At 40.9% G+C, this 17,292-nt stretch overlaps 4 protein-coding genes across 4 annotated transcripts in view; 2 read left to right on the plus strand and 2 right to left on the minus strand.

Annotated features, from left to right (window-relative positions):
• Positions 1-4,389, plus strand: part of asap2a (ArfGAP with SH3 domain, ankyrin repeat and PH domain 2a) — a 65,926-nt gene extending 61,537 nt beyond the window's left edge. Inside the window, exons 28-29 of the mRNA XM_034674519.1 lie at positions 522-641; positions 2,648-4,389. Of these exons, the coding sequence (XP_034530410.1) occupies positions 522-641; positions 2,648-2,722 (195 nt within the window). The 3' untranslated portion in view covers positions 2,723-4,389. The remainder of the gene's footprint in view (positions 1-521; positions 642-2,647) is intronic.
• A 256-nt stretch (positions 4,390-4,645) lies between these two features.
• itgb1bp1 (integrin beta 1 binding protein 1) lies at positions 4,646-8,337 on the minus strand. Its single transcript, XM_034674526.1, has 7 exons — positions 8,024-8,337; positions 7,084-7,198; positions 6,904-6,982; positions 6,444-6,574; positions 6,266-6,358; positions 5,755-5,904; positions 4,646-5,673 (listed from the first exon to the last, which is right to left on the minus strand). Exons 2-7 carry the CDS (start codon positions 7,153-7,155, stop codon positions 5,602-5,604), a joined length of 597 nt encoding a protein of 198 aa, XP_034530417.1. The 5' UTR covers positions 7,156-7,198; positions 8,024-8,337; the 3' UTR covers positions 4,646-5,601.
• Positions 8,338-8,342: 5 nt separating this feature from the next.
• LOC117805919 (cleavage and polyadenylation specificity factor subunit 3) lies at positions 8,343-14,841 on the plus strand. The gene is made up of 18 exons (XM_034674523.1): positions 8,343-8,564; positions 8,660-8,723; positions 9,693-9,790; positions 9,901-10,029; positions 10,118-10,295; positions 10,393-10,482; positions 10,570-10,720; positions 11,067-11,242; positions 11,318-11,476; positions 11,581-11,727; positions 11,829-11,981; positions 12,134-12,242; positions 13,135-13,233; positions 13,331-13,425; positions 13,517-13,604; positions 13,739-13,805; positions 13,959-14,055; positions 14,147-14,841. The coding sequence occupies exons 1-18, from the start codon at positions 8,494-8,496 to the stop codon at positions 14,246-14,248; spliced, it is 2,073 nt and encodes a 690-aa protein (XP_034530414.1). The 5' UTR covers positions 8,343-8,493; the 3' UTR covers positions 14,249-14,841.
• A 52-nt stretch (positions 14,842-14,893) lies between these two features.
• On the minus strand, positions 14,894-16,784 carry LOC117805920. Its single transcript, XM_034674524.1, has one exon. It carries the CDS (start codon positions 16,737-16,739, stop codon positions 15,714-15,716), a length of 1,026 nt encoding a protein of 341 aa, XP_034530415.1. The 5' UTR covers positions 16,740-16,784; the 3' UTR covers positions 14,894-15,713.
• Positions 16,785-17,292: the final 508 nt, after the last annotated feature.

Genomic DNA, 17,292 nt, shown 5'->3' on the forward strand with positions numbered 1-17,292 from the left:
CCATCAGACTGTTGAACAGTAATGGAGGCCAGAGACTGCACCAAGTCAACCTGTCACTACTGAAACATTTTTTGAATACTGCCTGTAATTACTTCTATTTAATTTAAATTCCATTTGTAACACTGTATATATACAAATTGTATTCTAGCTTTATTTATCTATTTTATTTTTACTTATTTTTTATTTTATTTTATTTTATTTTTTACTTATTTTTACTTATTTTGTACTTATTGAAACTCCTTTCTTGATTGTACTTATGTCTGGGTTGCTGTAACAACTGAATTTTCCCCCCTGGGGGATCAACAAAGTAATATCTTATCTTATCTTATCTTATCTTAAACTAATTGGTTTATCTCAAATGTCTTGGTTTATCAGACACACTACATACGTATTTCCCCCTTAATGGAAATAACTTCCTAATATGTGAAAAGGATTAAATGAGGATGAACTCGTATGTGTCGCTGCATCAGTCAGAAACAATATTTTGTAACTTGTTCATTCATATTTGTGTTCTGTCTCAGAAACAGAGGCCGAAGCGAGTAAAAGCCATCTACAACTGTGTCGCTGACAACCCTGACGAGCTGACGTTCTCTGAGGGCGAGGTGATCGTGGTGGACGGAGAGGAGGACCAGGAGTGGTGGGTCAGTATTCCCGTCCCGCCTTCTCACTCTCACTCTCTTTACGCAGCGTGCATATTTTCTCTGTTTGTATTTTTCTTGTGATTTTGGACACCTTCATGTAGTCTCATACGGAAGCACCAAGCGCCCCCCCGGCCCATCCCACTCTCATCCCACTTTCACCAAGTGGATGTCTTTGCACTCTGTAACCATGGTGGCCACAGCAGAAAGCCATGATCTCACTCCGGCCGATATTCCCCCTCCTTCTCCTCCTCCTCTTTTTCCGCCTGTTGCTGCTGCTGCTGCTTCCTCTGTGGAGCCTCTTGTGTGAACCTCGACCAGCTGCGGCTTGTTTTCCTGTGAGCCACCTCTGCAGATATGACCGTATTTAGTCAGTCTCTGTTTCTGTGGCCCTCTGTGGACCTTGAAGTCCCCCGAGCACAAGGCCATGCTTCCTTTATATCCCACAAACAGAGTGTTATCACTCCTTGTGTCTGAACTTATCGAGATGTAAACAAAGTTGTGAGGCAGCATGAAGTCAGCTGGAGTGATTGTCTCTGTGCGTTAGATGGAAGCTTTAATTTGTGTATTTTCAAATCCTCAAATATCAAATTATCCTCCAAAAAGTCAAATAAACCACGCACGGATGTTTTGTTGCTCATACTTGCCGTGTATATGCCACTGCTCTGGTTCCACTTGAGACTGTATCAACATGACTGTATTTATTTCTTCTGTGGCTTGTTATGTTTTAGTGTTAGCTTCTTCTTACCGTTACTGGAGCACAAAACATATCCTAGCTTTTTATTTTCAGGTGTAGGCGGACTCTAAAATGACTAAAACGGACATTTTAATTTCTGTCTCCTTATTCTAACAAGGTAATAAAACATTGTGAATTGTGAATTTAGATCTTACCAAGACACTTGTGATTTAGCCCCTCATAGTCCACTGTGCTCTGTTAGCTGGTGTTTAGCAGAGATGATTTCCTAAATTAAGAAAGTCCAGATTTGGGTTATAATGTATTTACTGTTAGTGATAAACTTATGTCAGGTGAAAGTTATTTTGGTCTAACTACCAAAACAGAACCATGTCTGTATGTAAAGATGGATGACATGTCTCTGTGAAGCCAAAATGCCCCTGAGACAGACACTGATATTTCACACTGGTGACCTTTTATGAGCGAGTCTTGGCAGGTGGATCTGCTGGTGGAACCACAATATTGACGTCCCTTGGTTAGCGCTTTTGCTAACCAAAACACATTTTTAGCTCATCAGTGAGACTGCAATTCATACTTAACGTACATATAGATCATAGCATAACACAGACGACCTTGTCCTCTTCTACTCTGCTAGTGGCGTGCCCACAGCACCGCAGGAGCTGCTTTTGTCTTCAGAGCTGTCAATCATGGTCGTGTGTCCCCTTTAGTCCCATTATATCCCCACCAAATAATTAATAAAAAAACAGAGGACTCAGTTCAAATCTGATGTCTTATGCACAGATTTTTTTTTACTATAATGAAAGAAAGTTGTTCAGGAAATGTTCTTTAATGTTGATGTTAATTTTAATTTTACATGGAAGAGGCAGTTGTAATCACCTATACTGCAGCCAGTTTCCATAGGGAGCTTCAAACATTTTGGCCTCACTTTTGGAGAGCTGTTGAGTCATCCATCGTTTTATACTGTGATAGCCTGAACCAGTATGGTGTCAGTGCTTTCTTTTTTCAAATTAGTTCCATATTTACTAAACAAATGTCTTAAAGTGTGGAGAGTCGATGCTTATTGAGTGCAATTAAACACATTCAACGAGGTACGGCAAATCAATCCTGATTTCAAGAATCCACATAGAATCCTTCCATAAAAATTAATCAGAAAATCAGATTTTCTGATCCAAGCCTTAGAACTTGGTGCTGTGTAAGTGTTGTGTTTGTGTGTGTGTGTTCTATAGGTGACCTGTTTTGTTGACAGCAGTCTATCTATTATGATATTCAGTTTCATTAAACCTGACCGTGTCCTCTGTCTTCCTCTCCCTCACAGCTGGGCCACATCGAAGGAGACCCCATGAGACGAGGAGCGTTCCCCGTCACTTTTGTTCACTTCATCACCGACTGAATGGCCTCCTCTCCAGGTCTCAGGAAGAATCACGGCGTTCTGCCTCGTCCCAGTGTGTGTGGTTGACATCATCATCATCATCATCATCATCATCATCCTCACTGGCATCATCAGCAAGCTTGTTCAAGAGTCACTGCTGTATCATCACCAACTATTGTGGGTTGTCATTGTGGCGACAGAAGCAGCTTTTATTTGAGGAAGTCTGGGAAGTCGTTGTGAGGACCAATGGGACTGTGTGGTTTAACGCGTGCTGTTTGTGTTTCCGACAAAAGCTCTAGGATTTAAAAAACAATGATTGTAGTAAACGACCTCTCGTAATAAATGCACTTTCTTGTCTTCATCCCTGTTACAACATGAGACGGCACGTGACATAATGAAGGTTAAATGTACAGTATTCATTTCATCTGTTTTCCTGCTCAGCTGCATTGTACAGCAAGACTACAGCAATGTATTTAACTGACTAACAACTGTAAATGTGAACATGCTTACATTCCACCTCTGCATGAGCAATCTCAAATGCCTGCCTGCTTTTAGGTGCCACGACTCAACTCTTGTAGCAGACCTCCTGTGTGGAGGTCGTCCTAATGGTGCTAAGTGAACTCTGCTTAATGCTAGAAGCTGCTTTGCTGTCCCCGTTTCAAACACGAGCTGCCATTCAAAGGATGCAAAGACGACAAATACAGGGTTATAGAGAACACCAACACCCCCGCTCTTCCTCCTGTGCTGTTCTAGGTGAAACGATGAAGCTGACTGGAGCGAGTAATTACCTTCATGCTGAGTCTGACTCCTCAGGCTTTCTTCGCCTGTCATCTGCCTTATTAGGAGTAGGCGTGTGTGCGTGTGTGTGTGTGTGTGTGTGTGTGTGCGTTTGTTGTCTGCACAGAATAAGCTGAGAATAACAGAATAGTGAAGCAAGAGTACATAAAAAAGTAAAGCAGAAGGTCGCTCTGTGACTTTTGTTCTTCCTCTTGCCTTTTAGAGCGCTCAGACTGTGACAGGCTGTAGTTTTTTTTTTAATTCACACAAATGTAGTCTCCATCTTTGACACTCTCTGTGCCGCCAGACAGCGAGAGAAAGTATCACCCTTCATAAAGGTTAAACATCTCCTATCTGGGGTCCTCTGTTGTAGAAAGAGGATTGTGTCGATAGTGTAAGGAAAGAAATATAAATGTAATTAACTTCATTTTTGGTTGCAGAGCAACTTTCTTTCTGTTCATAATGTTGATATTTAGGCATTTAACTTGAAACCGAGAGCCTTCCATGGATTTGTGAATGACAAGAGAAGCGTGTGTTTGTAACTCATCAGCTCTCTTCATGGTGTTTCATATGAACCCACTGGAAACAGGAAGATTTAATTATCTATTTGTGTAAATAGTCTTGTTGTTTTGTTAATTTAAATGTTTAAAAAAAGGAGCTAAGAGACAGTGAACCCGCTCATTAAATGTGTTTTAATGCGCCGTGGTGACGAGCAGCTACAAATACAACCTCCGCTGGACCTGTGTGTGTGTGTTTGTGTGTATGTGCTCGTAACACATTCACACACACAGCTGGGATAAGACTTTAATTCATTCTCATGAAGTGTCTGTGGATCACTGCATTGACTCTGTAACTCTTGTTCAAGCAAATGGGAAAATGAAACTGGAATAATAAACTATGAGATAATTAGATGCTCAAGTCTGTTTCTTAAGAGCATTTAGAATATTACCAACAGTGAGACATGATGACTTTTAATATTAAAATAGTGAAAAAAAAAACTGTTGGTGTGACTTAAGGTGTCTGATGTATCAGGAGCTCCCTCTGGTGGAGGAAGGTCTGAACTCCCTGCACTTCACATGACAGGAAACATGTTATATTTTGGGAAATAATGTAAAAAAACCCTCTTATAACACATTTTAAAATACAAACACATGTATCATACAAGAACATATTTAAAAACACTTTATTAGTCAAACGTGTAAAACCAAAAATCCTTCCACTCCTTTAAAGTACCACATCACTCCTTTATTTCCCTGTTGTCACACATTTCCACTCCTTATGTCAAAAAGGGAACAATTAAAGGGGCAGGGTTATTATTTTATATAAGCTGAAGTCAAGTTAGTACCAACATGAACAGCAAACTTCAATTTATGTGGTTTTAGCAAGTCTGTTGGATTTCTCTGAACACTACAACACACACACACACTTACACAAAAATATATATACTGTATATCAGAAAATACTTCAAGCTTTTGGTACCAAGTCATTTTCAGCACAAAGACATTTGAATAAAATGCATTAAAAAAAACTCATTAAAATGAGTAGAAGGTAAGACTCTGCTCAGATCATCTTTGTTTGATGTACCTCTGAGTTAAAAGTGACGTTACTGTACCGTTACTGTCATGGTATGTTTTTGTACGAACCGTCTTCAGTAACTTGTTTCCTGCTGATGAATGCCTCCCATTTAAGACTGTATGCTAACACAGTTCAGTGCCACTATTATATATTAAGTACCCTTGTGTTATTTAAAATCGTTTTTTATGTTTTGCAGAAAGCTGTGAAGTTAACTTTATTTATATTTTTCTACCGCAACCATTTCCCTTTTTCTTTTCTGACTTCACATGAGAGGTAAAACTTAAAAACAAGGAAGTCAAAGGAAATGAGTCAGACAAATTCACAGCATCTCTAGAGAATGATGATGAACTAACTTTGACCTTTTTTAAAAAAGGTTTGACTCAAGTGTTTTTTTTCCCCACAGAGTGGATGGAAACCCCACAGGTTTCTCTTCCAAAGGTAAACAAAGCTGGAATAAAAGGGGAAATGATTGCACATTTCGTTATCTTGGTTGTTGCTTCTTCCCTCTCTCTAGAAAAGCCTCATCTCTCTCGTTTGTGCTGTTGCCCTCAGGATTTGTCTGACGTCAGAGCGCAGTCAAAAGAAGCCGACAGCACCTTGCAGATGGACTGAGCCTGCTCCTGTTAAGACAGAGGATCAGGATATTAACGTCGAGAAAAAGTTGATCCAGGCTGAGCTACTGTTGCTCTGTTCACACTCACTGAGCTGCTGCACTGATACACCCAGATGCTGCACTCCTCCTGCTGTGTGTCAGTGGTTTTCAGAGCAAGGAGGTTCTTCCCCGCACCCAGGCCATCATCGTAACACAGCATGCGCACGATCAGGTAGAGAGGGTGGCGATGCAGCACGTCCTGAGCAGAGGAACAAAACACAGCACTTAATTATGAGTATTTCATTTTCTCTCAGAAATAAAAACATCTATCTTCATATTTGAAATGCACAAAGCATACATTCATCATTCTCTGTGTGAACTAGATTCAGCTCACTCTGCAGTTCAGATAAGACTGGTCATGTAGAGGCAACGTGCAGTGATTAGCTGAAATATCTGAGTCAGCAGCTTTGCAAAGAACAGTGTCAGAAACATAAACTGATGCTGAATTCAACACCGTGCTGTTTTGTCTGTTTTGATGACCCAGCACTACCGCACAGTCTGATCAATAACCGTTTAATCTGAAGTACAGTCTATCCCTTTATTATCGTCTTCATACTCACACACTGGTCCAGTGAGGCCACTTTGACGCCGTACTTCGACACACCCAGAATCATCTCTTCATCTCCGGGCACGAAGGGCAGCTTTCCATCTTGCTGTGAGAAGAAGAGGAGAATTTGTTCAACACTTGGATATTTGTAAAAAAAAAAGAAAAAAAGTAGATGTTCCCCAGCCTCTCACCTGAGCAGCATCGATGTAGTTGATGAGGTCCAGAGGCTCCTGCAGGGTCCGGCTCATGTCGAACTGTAACTTCTCGATGGCTCCCACATATTTGACCTTGAACTCAGCACATGCTTCAGATGTGCTGTTGCCTATGGAGGGAAAATATATTCAAAAGGGAGTCAGAAAAAAAAAGGGGCAGATAAAATTTGTGGACCAGGAAGTAAGTAAATAAAAAAGACTTCTGCGTGTGTGTATCTGGAAATGTCCTTTTTCTTTCTTTGTCTTTTAGATGTGAAAACACCCCATGGTCTTTTTGGGGGTTTGATGATTTTATTTTAGAAAGCTCTGATGTTTTACTTTAAAAATAATAACAATAAACATCTGAATCTATGCAATTCAATATAGAGTTTAACTAGGAGGGGAAAGGAAAGGAAAGGAAGAGATGGGTGAGGAAGGAGAGAAGAGATACAGGTCCAACCTGAGCTCTTGGTGGAGTCTGTATCAAGACTGGCGACTGTGCTGGATCTGGAAAGCCCCCCCAAACTGGAGTCCACAGACTAACAGAGTCAGAAACAACAGAAGTGAATTGATGAAACTTAATTAGGGAGAGTGTGACTCTGTGAGCACACACATATCTGTGTTTGTGTTGTTGTCGTACTTTGCTTTTGGTGCTGATCTCACTGCTTTGCGAGCTGCTGCTGCTGTGGCGCTTTTTGACTTTCCGGAACATCGTTCACCATGACGACCACATCCAGCCTGCCAGCCTCAACAGCCTGAAACATCACAGACCACAGAGTCACATGCACAACAGTACAGCTTTCTGCAGTCTTAATACACATGATGAGAGTGTAGCTTAATAATAATCATTGCATTATTATTTCTGTAGCTAAAATAAAGTTGTGAAAAAACTAGGAATCTAAACAGAAGTCAGGTTTTCCTTTCGCTTTCAATTTGCCATTTTGTAAGAGTAGGGTGAAATTTTGAAATATTAAAATATTAAATAGATACTTCAGCCCTCTCTATCAATACAACCACCTCTGTACTTCTACATTCAATAGGCTGTGCTACAGTAAAACAATAGTGGGCTAATATAACACCATGATAAATGTTCTGTTTGTTGTGATAATGATGGAAACGTTGAGGACATCTTGGTTGTAATGGAGGTGTTTTTTTTTAAAGTGAATATGATGAGCTAAAACTGATGGGGTCACGGAGAGGTCAACAGGAAGTATACACCTGTCATCTGTAACCACAGCTTCTTCCTCCATGACGTCACATCTATACTACTGAAGGTCTCCATGGAGCCGGAGCAGGATAAGTGAAACACAAAAATGTTCCATCGAGACACAAGAATCAACAAGTTACAGGAAAGTTGAAGATATCCTTAATTAATAACAGAGCCAGAAGTGAACTAAGAAGGCATACAAAACAACCTTAAATGGAAATTATATTTTTGGATGACTCAAACTTCTCCACCTTAAATGTCTCACGCCGCGTTTATTTTCAGAGTGAGGTTGAACACCACAGACTTTCTCCAGGGTTAGTGAAAATAATAAAAGCAGCGTATTTAATGGAGTTAGCACAAAAAAACACCTTACCTTTCAATACAGAGAGCGTCTCACTCTAAGTTTTCTTCAAAGTATCTCTGTTTACCTCCAGTTTGACTCTGTAGCTTCCCTCTGAGTTTCACAGCCTACACCCAACACCTCTTAAAGGGGACGCACCGACGTAGCCAACCCAAAAAATATATATAGAGAAAACTGTAGACAACACCCCGCATTAAGTGTGTTCAAACTATTTTTAAAATACACAAACGATTTAACGTGTCACATTTCAACTCGTATTTATCACATTAACTCGAAAACAGAGCGGAAAACGTGACGAACGGCTGTCCCGGAACTTTAGTCCGCGCGTTTGTTTTTCTACGACGGTATTTTGGCACAACACCGGAAGTGTGACGTTCATCTAGGGAACGCCCCCTTTTCATTCATTCAACAAAAACAGTTTTTATTATAAGAGGATGATTTAATGTCTCTGTTCTGATATTTACCTCTAAAATACAAGGCTCATGGCTACAAAACGCAAAGTAGAGGTGATTGTCCCCGCAGAGGAGAGCGACCAGCTTCTTATCCGTCCGCTGTGAGTTAATTTATTATTCATAATAAAATAATGTCAAATATTACAGGTAAACATTAAGACATTTACTAATGTGCTGTGTTCTGTTATTACAACAGGGGTGCTGGTCAGGAGGTTGGACGGTCATGTATAATTCTGGAGTTCAAAGGAAGGAAAATTATGGTATGAAAAATTATCTTGGTTTAAATGTTTTTTATTGAGGTAGCAATAATAGAACATTCAGTGTTACAGATATTTTCCTCCTTTTCAATTAAATGAAGAAAAACATAAACAACAAACAAACATACAAGTGAACATATGTAGTGATTAACACTAAAAGAAAAACAACCACAACATGAAAAATGATTTTGACTCAAGTTTGAAAAAATATAATTAAATCCTGCTGTGTGGAATTCCATATGTAACTCACTCTGAATTAAAATGTCTAATTATAACATACAAGATATTCAGTTGCGGATCTGAGGAGGGGCCAACAGGGGCCAGTGCCCCTGTAAAACTGAACCTGGACCCCCTGGGGCCCCCCCCTCCACACCAAATAAATATTATACAATAAAAAAAGCTTTGGTATGGCACCGATGTTACAGGCGGAACACATGCGTGTGGCACTTGGTTCCAGTCCCTTAGAGCACTAAGGGACTCATGTTGAGTGTAAACAGCCAAACAGCTGCTGTCAGTCTACATTTTGAAATAGTACACAGTAGTATATATGTCTAGTATATAGGGATGCACTGATGTTTTGCCAGTTTGTTTTGTCAGGGTTGAATGTGTCCCTCTGATAACACCCTTGGCCCCAGCCTGGCCCCCCCAGTAAAATTGGTCTAGAACCGCCACTGAAGATATTACTATTCAACTAAGATATGAAACTACTACACCTGTAGCTAATGTTACATAATAGCTTTTTATGTGTGTAAACATAGTCCTAATATATATATATATATATATATATATATTTATTTATTTTATTATTACAGTAGGTGATATTTATTTATTTAAGTTGTAATCATTCTGTTGTTGTTTCAACATGTCCTGTATTGATTTTATATACTTAGAATTCCCTAAAAGAGCTATACGGATATTCAGTTAATGGACTTTACTTGGGCAAAATGTGTAAATAATATTTGTTGTTCATAGCTGGACTGTGGGATCCACCCTGGCTTGGAAGGAATGGATGCCCTCCCTTACATAGACTTGATAGACCCAGCAGAGATAGACCTGCTGCTAATCAGCCAGTAAGTCCTCTTCTTTACCAAGGCATGTGTTCATCCCTTTGTACTCTTTTCTGATCATATTCTCATTTATAAAGGATATTTAATTCAATGTTACTGTATCCTCTCATCAGCTTCCACTTGGATCACTGTGGAGCTCTTCCCTGGTTCCTCCAGAAGACCAGCTTTAAAGGCCGGACCTTCATGACCCACGCTACGAAGGCCATCTACCGCTGGTTACTGTCAGACTACGTCAAAGTCAGGTAGGAGCAGGAGCAGAACTCACTGTCAAACAATCTCCCAAAGTAAAAGTTGTGGTCTCTAAAATTAATGTGTGTGCCATTTTTGCAGCAACATCTCTGCAGACGACATGCTGTACACTGAGACCGACCTGGAGGAGAGCATGGACAAGATTGAGACCATCAACTTCCATGAAGTCAAGGAAGTGGCTGGGATCAAGTTCTGGTGTTACCATGCAGGTCATGTGCTGGGAGCTGCCATGTTCATGATAGAGATAGCTGGAGTAAAGGTAAGTTCAGACGTTTTTTATGTATACTTCTTAATGTTGCAAAAATAAGTGCTTTGATGCTCTTGAATTTATCATGGTGTGTTTTTCCCCTCTGAAGCTGCTCTACACCGGAGACTTCTCCCGTCAAGAGGACAGGCATCTGATGGCAGCTGAGATCCCCAGTGTCAAACCTGACATCTTAATCATAGTAGGCTAAAACATTGTTACATCTCATGGTACTTTGAAAGAATCTTGATGTTGAGAAGAATGTAAACCCTTTTTTTGTTCCATGCAGGAGTCGACCTATGGCACACATATCCATGAAAAGCGTGAGGAGCGTGAGGCTCGGTTCTGTAACACTGTCCATGATATTGTTAACAGAGAAGGCCGCTGTTTAATCCCTGTGTTCGCTTTGGGACGGGCCCAGGAACTACTGCTCATCCTGGGTGAGAATTCATCTGGCACTACTTGATTTGGATTTTCTTTTTCACAACATTCAAGCAAAATAAAGTTTGTTTTTTGCATCTCCATCAGGATCAATCAACGTGCAATCATAATTAAATACCTATCACTTAACTTGGCCTTTGGCTTCAGTTGGCTTCAGTGTCTATTTCTCAGTTTGTACTTGTTTTTGACTGTTTCGGTTGTGTGTTTGTATCTAATCTTGTCTTATCAACCATTTGGGCTACATCTGTGCATGAAAGAGGCCATACGAGTACAACAATGATCATTTTTTTATTAGTGTTATCAATCATTATTGTCTGTAAGATTGTTCTTTGTATTTGCCTGTAGATGAGTACTGGCAGAACCACCCAGAGCTCCATGACATCCCCATCTACTACGCCTCATCCCTGGCCAAGAAGTGCATGGCCGTGTACCAGACCTACGTGAACGCAATGAACGACAAGATCCGCAAAGCCATCAACATCAACAACCCTTTTGTCTTCAAGCACATCAGCAACCTCAAGGTAAAAGCTCTTCAGATGCAGACACCTGTCTTGTGTTTATAAATATTGGATCATAACTTTTCTGGTTCCTGTCAGAGCATGGATCACTTTGATGACATCGGTCCCAGCGTGGTGATGGCGTCTCCGGGTATGATGCAGAGCGGGCTTTCCAGAGAGCTCTTTGAGAGCTGGTGCACAGATAAGAGGAACGGAGTCATCATCGCTGGATACTGCGTGGAGGGGACGCTGGCCAAGGTCAAACCATGACAGGAAACATGTGTGAAGTGTTATTTGAGGTTAATAAGAAGTGTGATAAAAAGGATTCTGTTTCCATTAAAACTCTGATCTTTTAACTACAGCACATCATGTCAGAGCCAGAGGAGATCACCACCATGTCCGGGCAGAAGCTGCAGCTGAAGATGTCTGTGGACTACATCTCCTTCTCTGCTCACACAGACTACCAGCAGACCAGCGAGTTCATCAGGGCTCTTAAGCCACCACATGTGGTACGAGAACAGAAACAAACATTGATTTATTGATTTGAAGTCTTTATTCGTCTGTACCCTACATTTATCAGCTGTGAATTAAAATCCTTCACTCTCTTTAGATCCTGGTCCACGGGGAGCAGAATGAGATGGCTCGTCTGAAAGCAGCATTGATCAGAGAGTATGAAGATAACGACCAGGTTCACATTGAAGTCCACAACCCTCGGAACACAGAAGCGGTCACTCTTAACTTCAGAGGAGAGAAACTGGCCAAGGTCACTGAATACATTTTTTCATTGTCTTTTATTAAATCTAATCTTTATGGCTCACTCTGATGGCACTGTGCTGTTTTATAAATTCTAAACACACTAATCCACTGAATAAGAGTCTTGAGTGTATTGACTGATGCATCTCCTCCTCCTCTCAGGTGATGGGCTCTCTGGCTGATAAGAAGTGTGCTCAGGGTCAGAGGGTGTCGGGCATTCTGGTGAAAAAGAACTTCAACTACCACATCCTTAATCCCTCTGACCTTTCAAGTAAGCATAACCCCTTTTCTTTTATATTGATTTCAATATCAAGACTTGAGTATTGTCAGACAAAGAATTTATTTTTATTAATCCTGAAACTGTCATGATGGGGAAAAATGGAGGAGGACTCATGTGCAGAAAAATAAAGATTTGATTACAAAAGAACAAAATGTAGAAACAAAACATACTAAAATGTCTAATAAACTAAATCTTAAGAAACACAAGGTGAGCACAAGGAAGACGTACAATGATCCACCACAGGACAGGGGAAACAGAAAAACTAAATACACAGAGTAATCAACACAGGTGTGACACAGGACACAGGTGAAACTAATCAGGTTAATCAAAAAGGAGGCAAACAGGAAGTAAAACTAAACAGGAAACACATGGTTCAAGAACTATAAAATAAAATAGGAAACACAATAGACTAGAGAAGAAACACAAGAAAATACACACAAGACATGAATCACTAATAACACAAGGAAGACATAAAGATAACAAATACAGAAAACAGAGAGTGAGGATACGAGGCATGAAACACAAGGAGAAATCCCAAACTAAAGATCAGCTCATGACAGGGATACTTCTTTTTTATTTTTACCAGTTTCAATAATCTTACTTTAGAACCATCCTGTAATATGTGATCAGAAAACACTGATTGCTGGCTTTTTACTAGATATGCTTTCACTTCAAGCTGCCGTGTAGGACAACCAAAGAGTCAGCTGATCTGTTGATCCTTGGCACAATGGATACAGCAGCACATCCACTTCTTAAGATCTGAGAAGAAGATGGAAGTCATACATTTACTTTAGATAGATGAGGCATTTACAGTATATCTGCTCTTCTTTAAGTATTTTCTTTAAGCACAGCATCATGTAGTGACCTGATGTGTGTTCTGCAGCATACACAGAGCTGGCCATGAGCACGGTGAAACAGTCCCAGGCCATCCCCTTCACTGGACCTTACTCTCTGCTCGTCTGCCACCTCAGGAACCTCACAGGTAACATCCACATTTGTGTCTTATGTATTATAATTTAGCTCAAACAACATTTGGATGTGCATCATACTAACGGTGGTCGTCCTCTCTCTGATCTCAGGTGATGTTGAAGAGCTGGATGGAACCGAGAAGAACACTTTGAAGATCTTTAAGAACATCACTCTCATCCACGAGGTTGGCATAGTGGTGCTAGAGGTGAGGAGTCAGGGCAGGTTCACTCAGATGTCATTATGACGCAGGACAGCAAGACTTCCTCACTCTAACATGGTTTCTCTTTCTGTTTCAGTGGGTAGCGAACCCTCTCAACGACATGTATGCTGATGCTGTCACCACCGTAGTGCTGGAGGTGCAGTCAAACCCAAAAGCTCAGAAAGGTCTGTCACACAATTTGTTGTTTATGACGTCAAGCTTTGAATTGATTGTTTACTCTAGTTAAACAAAATACCTACAGTTCATTTAACTAGCTTCATGTTTTGTGTCTTGTTATTATCATGGGCTTTATGGACAGTCATGGAAACCCAGAGTACCATCATGGACATGGACGTTTTCCAGACCCGGTTGGGAGTCATGTTGCAGTGAGTGACACACTTGAGTCTATCTTCTTTAGACAGTGTACACCTTGATCAGTGATTTAAACAAGCATGCTAATATAAAATGTCAGCTGAAAAAAAACTGTTGATCTTTAGTTGAATATAATTCACCTTGGTTCTCTCTCTGTCGGTCTTTAGGGACATGTTTGGAGAGGAGTGTGTGGATTTCAGCGATGGTAAAAACATCTCTCTGACAGTTGATGGGAAGACGGTGAATATTTGCTTGGAAACTCGGGTAAGACTCCTTTAGACTCTCAAACCAACATAGGGAGCATGATTGATACATTTTTTTTAACCTTTCACCCTGACTTCTTCTCTCTCATCAGTCGGTGTGTTACGAGGATGAGAGCACCGAGGATGACTCCCTGAGAGAGATGGTGGAGCTGGCGGTGCAGCGGCTGTATGATGCACTGAACCCGGTCATTTGAGGGCGGATACACGACTGCAGGCAGGAGGTTTTAAGAAGCAGGAGACAAACTTTGTCCAGTTCAGACGTCATACTTCACAATCCGAAACACTAATTTAATTAAATCTCAACAGGCAGCTTTTATTAACATGTTCAAAAGTGAAACACATCCGCTTGAATCAAAGGGACTGTTCTATCTGACAGATCAGTGTGTCATCCATAAATATCATGTACCTAATAACCTTTTAAACCAGTGCAGAGGATTTGTTCAATCATAAGGGAATTCACCTGCCAGGTTAGAAGCAGTTTGTTTTTATTCTAACTCTTCAAATGACTGAGGAAAGTGACCACTCAAATGGAGAAGGAAATAAGCTGTGTAGATAATTCCTTTTTTAATATATTTTAAAATTGTTGTTGTTTTTTTGTCATACAAGCACTTTTAATTATTTATAATAAGTTTGAGTATTCGTTAAAATGCAGTGTATGTGTTTACGACCTGATTTTGTGACTGATTTGCACTGATCCAACAGACTTGTTAACTTTAATTGTGATGTAAAATGCACTTAACGTTTGTGTTCCTCATGATGTTTGAAAAAGACTTTTACAAAACCTTGAGTGTCTTTAATCCTGGACTGACGATCATGTTAACAAACACCAAAACAACATCTCTTATTGTGCTCCGACAGGCACTGCTTGTGTATATTTATTAGATCTTTTTTTTTACAGTACAACCAGAGATATTTTACTTCAAATATCATCAAAGGCACATTCAAACACTTGGATCATAAAGCCACCATTCCTAAAACGCCTGTAGAGCAGGCTCTCGAATCGAAGTCAACCACATACCCATTCTTTTTTTATATTGCTACAAATTTTTTTTAATAAATAGCAACACATTCAAACATAATTTAAAGTTGCTTTAATATTAAAAATAAAGAAACCTGCAGAACAGATGACTTTATAAAAGTCACAGAAGTTGAGCCTAGTCCCCCTTGGTCAGTGTTTCCCTTTCCATGTGCTCCTTCAGGATTGTGATAAACATCTAAAAACACAAGAAGGGTCTTTCTTTTTAAAAACAATTTGACTTCCTTTATGTCAGCTTGTGTTTAGACCTCATTAAGAAGCTTCATAGCTGTGTGTGTACTGCTGAGGTTTGTATTGACAGTGTTCATACTAACGAAGGCTATGTGCTGCAAAATCCTCTCCAAACACAGTTCAATGAGAAGTTTACAGACTGAGGGTCTTTCACATGTGCACACAACACTTCAGTCTTTGATTTGCAGCGTCTAAGAGGACAAGTATTCCTGGTATATTGCACAGAGTCCTATAGATCCCACAGATGATGATTACACATCCATGGTGCCCAGCTTTTATCTGATATTCAACTGTTGGTGTCTTCCTGCATGGAGGGGCTTTTGGCAATCAGAGTGAATTGACAGCAGTCCAGTAAGCAGTGTTCTTGTAGTGTTAGAGATGATAGATGACCATCAACCTCGTTTCAAGCTGATCAGTAAAGCTATAGCCATCCCCAGCATCACCCACACTCCCACCTCTGTCACCTTGATCAGCTTCTTCTCTGTGATGGACTCCTCCTTCCTCTTCTGCAGCTCCTCCCTGCGGGCTTTGAGTTCTTTCTGTCTCTGCAGCTGCTCTCCGTAGTGCTCCTTGAAGAACTTATCAAAGTCGAAGACACCTTCTCTGCTCTCTGTGCCCATCACAGACCGGCTGCTTTCAGATTGCGGTTTGGTGGAGCTCCCTGAGGTGTCCCGGGTGTTGGAGGGTCTGGTTGTGGCTGTGAGGTCTGACTGACTCAGGAGACCCCGGTCGTACTTCTTTCTCAGACTCTTGTTGCCCAGTACGGTGTAGGCCTCGCTGATCTCAGAGAAGAGGACTGTGGCCTCGTCGCTGCCTGCGTTCCTGTCCGGGTGGTACACGAAGGACTTCTTGTAGTAGGCTGTCTTGATCTGAGCTTGCGTGGCGTTGGGCGCCACCTCCAGGATTTCATAGTAGCCGGTTTTAGTTTTGTAGAGGGGCTCGAAGCGTGTCCCGTTGCTGCTGTAAGCTCTGAGAAACACAGACCCTCCATGGTTCTGACACAAACACAGATTGAGGAGGTTCTGATGGGAAGTCCTGAAGGTGGAGACAGACCTTCGAAACACCATTTTACTCCGGTACTGAGAAGAATTCCTCTTTAAATTATCAACACGACTCTTTTTAGGAGACTCTAAACAATACAGATGTTCAGTGACATGTTCCTTTCCACAAACATGCTCAACATTACCAAACACCGGTGTTACCCTTTTGTAACTGTCCTGAGAAACTACTATGCTCACTCTCTCAGCATTTCCGGCTCCAAACAAGTCCCCATTTTCCAATAAAACACTCGGCGAGAGAGACACAGTACGTAAGATAGTTTTCCCGTGTTGTTTCTGACTTTCTAGGAGGTAGCGTTTGCAATTTTTGTGTACAAAGTCGTATGCACCTCTTCCAAATCTCAGCCTGACCTCCGCCATGTTTATGGAGGGCAGGAGAAGAAAGTTATATCCGTGTCGCTCAGGGAGGCTTGTTCACCACAGCGCCCCCTAGTGGTTGGTTCTACATAGGAAAATAGACATCCATCCATTACACGCCTGGCCCATTCAGTCTATCTATCTATCTATCTATCTATCTATCTATCTATCTATCTATCTATCTATCTATCTATCTATCTATCTATCTATCTATCTATCTATCTATTCCTTCCTCCTTTTTTCCTTCCTACCTACCTTCCTTCTTTCCTTCCTACCTGCCCTACTTTTTTCCTTCCTACCTACCTACCTACCAACCTACCTACCTACCTACCTTCCTTCCTTCCTTCCTTCCTTCCTTCCTTCCTTCCTTCCTTCCTTCCTTCCTTCCTTCCTTCCTTCCTTCCTTCCTTCCTTCCTCATTACTTCTTTCCTTCCTGCCCACCCTCCTTTTTCTTTCCTACCTACCTACCTTCCTTCTTTCCTTCCTACCGACCCTCCTTCCTTCCTTCCTGCCTACCTCCTTATTTCCTTCCTTCCTTCCTTTTTCTTTCTATCT

This window comes from Notolabrus celidotus, chromosome 22 (assembly GCF_009762535.1).
Source record: "Notolabrus celidotus isolate fNotCel1 chromosome 22, fNotCel1.pri, whole genome shotgun sequence".
NCBI lineage: Eukaryota > Metazoa > Chordata > Actinopteri > Labriformes > Labridae > Notolabrus > Notolabrus celidotus.

Coding starts and splice junctions, on each gene's coding strand:
- LOC117805920 (XM_034674524.1), bottom strand. CDS start 16,739: ATGGCGGAGGTCAGGCTGAGATTTGGAAGAGGTGCATACGACTTTGTA.
- LOC117805919 (XM_034674523.1), top strand. CDS start 8,494: ATGGCTACAAAACGCAAAGTAGAGGTGATTGTCCCCGCAGAGGAGAGC. Junction 10,721..11,066: donor GGAACTACTGCTCATCCTGG/GTGAGAATTCAT, acceptor ATTTGCCTGTAG/ATGAGTACTGGCAGAACCAC. Junction 12,243..13,134: donor TAATCCCTCTGACCTTTCAA/GTAAGCATAACC, acceptor TGTGTTCTGCAG/CATACACAGAGCTGGCCATG.
- itgb1bp1 (XM_034674526.1), bottom strand. CDS start 7,155: ATGTTCCGGAAAGTCAAAAAGCGCCACAGCAGCAGCAGCTCGCAAAGC. Junction 6,359..6,443: donor ACTACATCGATGCTGCTCAG/GTGAGAGGCTGG, acceptor TTCTTCTCACAG/CAAGATGGAAAGCTGCCCTT. Junction 5,674..5,754: donor TGTATCAGTGCAGCAGCTCA/GTGAGTGTGAAC, acceptor CTGTCTTAACAG/GAGCAGGCTCAGTCCATCTG.